Here is a 6,588-nt window from a genome sequence, read left to right as displayed (position 1 = left end):
TAGTATATAATATTATATTATATATATATATATATATATATATATATATATATATATATTCTTATTATTCTTATATATATATACATACTTAAAACTGTCTTTTATATATATATATATATATATTTTATATCTCAAAAACCGGATGGAAATATTTCAATAGCAGTTTCGGTCTTATCATCAAAAATTACTTTCCTTAAACAGATTTTATATGCTCTCTACATACAAAAACTTATAAATTATAAACTTATAAACTAATGTAATATATTAATTGTTTTTCAACTCTTAACACTATTAGCAAAGATAACAAAATATGTTAACACATTTTTTATTAGTTTGCTGAGCGTGGCAGGAGAAACTCTTCTAGATGATTTAAATTTGTTGAATACTCTCCAAACATCAAAGGAAACGTCTATCTCCATTCAAGAATCTCTGACTGTTGCTGAAAAGACAGAAAAAGAGATAGATTTAGTGAGAGAAGAATATCAATCGTGCTCGAAGCGTGCTTCGATTCTTTTTTTCATTTTAAACGATATGAGCATTATTGATCCCATGTATCAGTTCTCTCTCGACGCATACAACGCACTGTTTATGCTTTCCATTGACAAAAGTCCTCAAAAAATAAACTTGTCCGAGAGAATCAACAGCTTAAATGATTATCATACATATGCAGTCTACAGGTAAATAAATGAGTACAGGAATTTTTAATTTTTTAATTATAAAATCTTAAATCTCCAATTTTTTTCATTAATAATAAAAAATTGCAATTAAAATTTTTTAATACTTTGTCTTTTTTTACTATTTGACTGTCACTAATTTGCATTAGAAAACAATAGAAACTATAGAATAAATAACACTTTCTTTTAAATCTTTTCTATAAAAATCATATACAATATCGTTTCGAACGATAATTCTTCAAAAGAATTTTTTAACGTTAATTTAAATGAGAATGTATAATAACGTAATATATAATCTGAGCGAGAAAACTTTTTTAATGAAAAATGTGTCTTGTTTTTATTAATCTCTTATCTTTTAGCCAGTATCATAAATCAATGTTGGAAAATGTTGAGTTCAAGACGCGCGCGTACATACTTTTTTCAATGTAATATGACGCTGTTACAAACCTTCTATTTTGCGAATATTTTGAAATAGAAAGAGAAATGTGCAGTTTTAGAGAAAAACAAATTGATCTAATAGATTTTATTTTTGCGAATAGAAACACGTGCCGAGGTCTGTTCGAGCAGCACAAACTACTCTTCTCTTTTCACATGTGTGTCAAGATATTGGATGCGCAAGGTAAGATCATCCCAGGAGAATACGCGTTCCTGCTTCGTGGCGGGATCGTACTGGACCAAGAAAATCAGCCGGACAAACCTGTGCCGTGGCTGTCGGATGAAACTTGGGACAACATCACGGAACTCGACAAGCTGCCTGGATTTCACGGACTCGTTTCTTCTTTCAAGCAGTTCCCGCGAGATTGGCACAATTGGTGCGTACAATGTTGTACAATGTCAAATCGTTATTTTGTCACGTTATTTCAACGCTTTAGCCATTTTTGACAGATCATTTTCAATACTCTTCTTTTAACTTTATATATTTTTTAAATTGCACATAACTATGCTAATAAAATCATGAAAAAAATATTGATAATATGTCAAATATCTTAAGAGACTTAAAGGAAGTTTTAAATTTTATTGAAGAAAAATCAATTAAAAAAATTAGACGTATATAACAATCCTTTTTTTTTATTCGGACGATAAAAGTAAATAAGAAAGAAGACATTATATATATATATTTATATTAATTATTTATTTCTCTATATCCATGTTATTGTTTATTAAAAATATTTTTGGCAGAAAATACATTATATTAAAATATTCTATATTAAAATATGAAAATATTTTCTTTTAAATCCATTTAATATGTACACATACATATAACAATTTCTTTTTTTCTTATTCTGATAATAAAAGTACAAAAAAGTATACTTATAATTATTTATTTCAATATAAATATGTTACTATTATCAAAAATATATTTTTATGTAATTTTCTCTTTCAAACTCATTTAACATCTACAGGTACATTAGCACAGAACCGGAAGTTACACCGCTGGTCGGCGAATGGGAAGAATGGTGCACCGAATTTCAGAAAATGTTATTCATCCGCAGCTGTCGACCTGACAGAATATTTTTCTGTATCATGGCCTATATCGTGCGCAATTTCGATCAGAGTTTCATAGATCCTCCTATACTTAATCTAAAAGCAGCTTTAGATGATTCTGTAGCGTGGACACCATTGATATTCGTTCTTTCGCCCGGGGTGGATCCTGCCGGGATACTCATGCAGTTAGCAGACAATCAGGGCATGACTTCTAATTTCTTAACGTTATCGCTAGGTCAGGGACAGGCTCCTATTGCTACAAGGTTAATTATAAAAAGTTCATACATTGTACAACATATTTATATCTGTATTTCAGATACTTTGAGTTAAAAGATTTAAAGATATTATATTTTATTTCTTAATGTTAATTAAAATTTAAAAAGATTTTAAACCTTTTTAATATCATTGCCATCTTAATAATATTAATGTCCAGTAGAGATCAGTTGCAGTATTTAGTATAAAATTTTTCAGTAATTTTAATATTATTTCATTCCTTACACAGTATGATAGAGATCGGTGCCAGAGAAGGGTTTTGGGTATTTCTTGCGAATTGCCACCTCTCGCTCAGTTGGATGCCCAAGCTCGATAAAATCGTGGAAACGCTCAGTTCCAGCCAAACTTTACATCCAAGATTTAGGTATGCCAAAGTTATGAAATACTGTCTTATATTCTTCACGCTATTTTTCACACTTATTTTATATAGTAATACCGAAAGAAATCAAGAAAAGTACTAGGAATTTTAAATTTATTCTATGTATAAAATGAATAAAATAAATATGTTTAACAAAATTTATTATAAAAAATTTAATTACAAAATCTAATTATTTATTAACTCTATTAGATGTAATGCAAATGTTTCAAAAGTAAGCGTTTAATTCTTTTACAGATTATGGCTTAGTTCAAGTCCGACTCCTCAGTTTCCTATATCGATCCTTCAAGCTGGGATAAAAATTACTACCGAACCACCAAAAGGATTAAAAGCGAACATGAAGCGCCTTTACAGTTTAATCACCGAAACGCAGTTCGACTCGTGCCAAGAAAAGTCTAAATATAAAAAGCTGCTGTTCACGCTGATCTTCTTCCACTCTATTCTTCTAGAACGGAAGAAATTCCAACAACTCGGTTGGAACGTGGTCTACAGCTTTAACGATTCCGATTTCGAGGTATTTTCGAGCAAAAGTTGCGAGTAGCGCGAATGTAGAAAGCTTTTTATTTATCTGCAATTTATTTAGAAAGATGGTATCTCAAGAATTTCCAGCCATAACGTTTAAATTCGTCTCGTCAAAGAGACGCCCAATGATAGAGAAGTACAATCGTCATAATAGCGGGATATCTGTTCCAGGTTTCCGAGAACTTGCTGCAAGTTTATCTGAATGAATATCCAGTCACACCATGGGAATCTTTGAAATATCTCATAGCAGATGTCTGTTATGGTGGTCATGTGACCGACGACTGGGATCGCCGGTTGTTGATGACATACATCCAGCAATATTTCACAGAAGACGTCCTGACTATTCCCCATTATCGTTTGTCATCACTGCCCACCTATTACGTGCCTCGCGACGGCTCCTTAGAGTCTTACCACGAGTTTATCGCGATTCTGCCGAATATCGACAGGCCAGAAACGTTTGGTCAGCATCCAAACGCGGATATCACTTGTCTAATAATAGAAGCTAAAAACATGTTTCAAACTCTAATGAGTCTTCAGGTACAGACGGTCAGCGTCGAAATGGACGAGGACAAGGAGAAAAAGGTAAATAAGTGAGGCTATCGATTTTAAAGCTTATGTCTTTCCGGTTCGATCGAAAAATAAAATAGTAGCATGAAAGAGAGTAAGTACAGAAAGAAAAGAACGATTGTGCTGAAGTATCTAAAAGTTTAGATAGACATAGATGAAAATAATTTTATTAATTCTGAAAATAATTTTGTTGAAATTCAAGCAATGCCAATGAGCAATGCCGCAAAAAGTTTTGACATTTTAGCAATCAGCTTAAGAATTCTGCATAATTATTTTAATCTAACAAAATTATTTTCATATCTATATCTAATTCAGCTTTTAGCTTGATATAATTTTTAACTAGATATTTTATTTCAGCAAATCCATATAAGAATATGCTAGACTTTATTAAATTAATGCAAATATTCTTGATATTTCTGTTTTTATTCTGTTATCGTAATTTTATTAAGTAATCTCATACTGGATCAATGGAGTTATTTCAATCTTTTCATGTCTCGCAGGTAATGGGACTTGCGAGCGATATTCTCTCAAAAATACCGAAAACAATCGATTATGAAAGAACGGAGAAACTGATAGGGCCACATAAAACACCGCTAGACGTGGTGCTTCTTCAAGAGATTGGACGATATAATGCACTATTGATAGAAATTTGCGACAATCTTAAGGAACTTCAACGTGGAATTAAAGGATCAGTGCTAATGTCACGAGAGTTAGAAGAAATCTTCACATGCATATACAACGGGAGGGTACCGTCTCTATGGTTGACCACGTATCCGTCTTTGAAACTGCTTGGCGCCTGGACGAGGGATCTAATCAATCGAGTCGAGCACTTCGCCAATTGGGCTCAAACTACTCATCCGCCACTGCTCTTCTGGTTAGCTGCGTATACATTTCCAACCGGATTCCTTACTGCGGTACTACAAACTTCGGCGAGACTGTGGCAAGTATCTATCGATTCGTTGTCGTGGGAATTTACTGTCTTCTCAACGGACGAGTCTGCTATAATCGAGCCGCCAGTGGTAAGTACAAGCGATTAAACTAATTGCTCATCGGACTAGTGTCTAGGACGACTAATATTGAACACTATTTTACTATAAGAAGCTTATATATATATTTGTTTGAATAACAGTATATATTGGATAATACATTTATGCATATAAGTTGTAATTGTCCGGCTTAGAAAAAAAAGTTTGAAATGAAAATTCTATTGCTCTTATCTATAATTAACTTTGAATAAGCAGTAAAATATATTTTTTAAAATTTTTAGAGTGAATCTCATTCTGAAAAGTGAAATTTCATTCTTTAGAATGAAATTCCATTCTAAAGAATTTAGAGAGTATGTTATTGTAAAATTAAGCGAAATTTATATTGTTTTATTGTAAACAACAATATTTGCTATGTCCTTTATATATTCTTTCTATAAATCCTTTCGACAGAAAGAACGATTTTACTAAAACATCTAAAAATTTAACTAAATACAGATCTGAAAATAATGATTATCAAAATAATTACAGAAATGAGAATATAGAAAACTCAAATATGATAAGCAATGTTGCAAATAATTTTAATATTCTCGCAACCAGTTTGAGTATCTCAATATATTAATTATTTTAATATTTAACTAATTTTTTATATATAGATACTTCAGTAAAATCGTTCTTTACGTGCGTTGTAAAAAATTGATAAATTGATTAATAGTAGAAAGTATATTAGATTTATACTAATTGTAATGTCATAATTAATAATTATAAAATTTTACACTTATGAGCAATTATATATTTTAGCTTATTAATTGTATAATTTTACTTTAGGAAGGCGTATACGTACGATCCATTTTTTTGGAAGGTGCTGGCTGGGATAAAGAGAAGGGCATTCTTACCGAGCCCGCACCCATACAACTTATATACAACATGCCAGTGATTCATTTTCGACCCATCGAGCACGTTAAAAAGAAAGTTAAAGGTAAAATAATCATGAAAATATCAACATCATTTTATTGCGTTTTGCAGATTTCCTTCGCGCGTAAATACGCCAGTGGTTAGAAGAAACAGACTTTCAATTACAACCAACATTCGCTTAATTTTCAGAGCTCTATAATTGTCCTTGTTATTATTATCCCCGAAGGAGCGGCGACCAAATGAGATCTGCGTTCATAATTGCTGTAGATCTTAAAGCTGGAACACAAGGTTCGGACTTCTGGGTGAAACGCGGAACTGCGCTTTTATTGAGCCTAGCCGTATAAAACTTTCAGCTATGTATATTAATTCATGATTCATAAGCCTCAGTTTAAGCTTAGCAATAATATATACATATAATATGAGCAATTCCCATTTAAAATAGTTTATTCTGATTACATTTCTTTATACCTTGTCATTCTTTTTTTTGTGATATATTAGGTGGGAAAAATAATTAATATAGATTAATAAATGTACGAATGTTGATTTATGGTAGTAGGGAAAATATATTTATAATATATAAAAATATATTTATAAAATAATTTTTATTTAAAAGTTATGTTTATATTTATGTTAATTAAAACATAATTTACACATATATTGAATAACTAATTATTTAAAAAAATGAATAAATTTCTTCGATTAAAATGTTCGTATGTAAAATGTTGATATGTAAAATGTTGCCTCAATAAGGACATATATAATAAAATAACAATAAAATAACAATAAACATATT

General features: G+C 30.8%; 1 protein-coding gene across 1 annotated transcript in view; it reads left to right on the top strand.

Moving 5' to 3' along the window:
* Nucleotides 1-6,139, top strand: part of LOC105618006 (dynein heavy chain 2, axonemal) — a 53,271-nt gene extending 47,132 nt beyond the window's left edge. Inside the window, exons 55-63 of the mRNA XM_012199547.1 lie at nt 333-677; nt 1,214-1,486; nt 2,078-2,422; nt 2,662-2,796; nt 3,046-3,322; nt 3,502-3,912; nt 4,398-4,916; nt 5,709-5,859; nt 5,985-6,139. Of these exons, the coding sequence (XP_012054937.1) occupies nt 333-677; nt 1,214-1,486; nt 2,078-2,422; nt 2,662-2,796; nt 3,046-3,322; nt 3,502-3,912; nt 4,398-4,916; nt 5,709-5,859; nt 5,985-6,139 (2,611 nt within the window). The remainder of the gene's footprint in view (nt 1-332; nt 678-1,213; nt 1,487-2,077; nt 2,423-2,661; nt 2,797-3,045; nt 3,323-3,501; nt 3,913-4,397; nt 4,917-5,708; nt 5,860-5,984) is intronic.
* The last annotated feature ends 449 nt before the right edge of the window (nt 6,140-6,588 follow it).

The sequence above is a fragment of the Atta cephalotes genome, assembly GCF_000143395.1.
Source record: "Atta cephalotes unplaced genomic scaffold scaffold00001, whole genome shotgun sequence".
Taxonomy (NCBI): Eukaryota; Metazoa; Arthropoda; class Insecta; order Hymenoptera; family Formicidae; genus Atta; species Atta cephalotes.
Note: the sequence above shows the minus strand (reverse complement) of the source record. Positions and strands in the feature narration are given on the sequence as shown.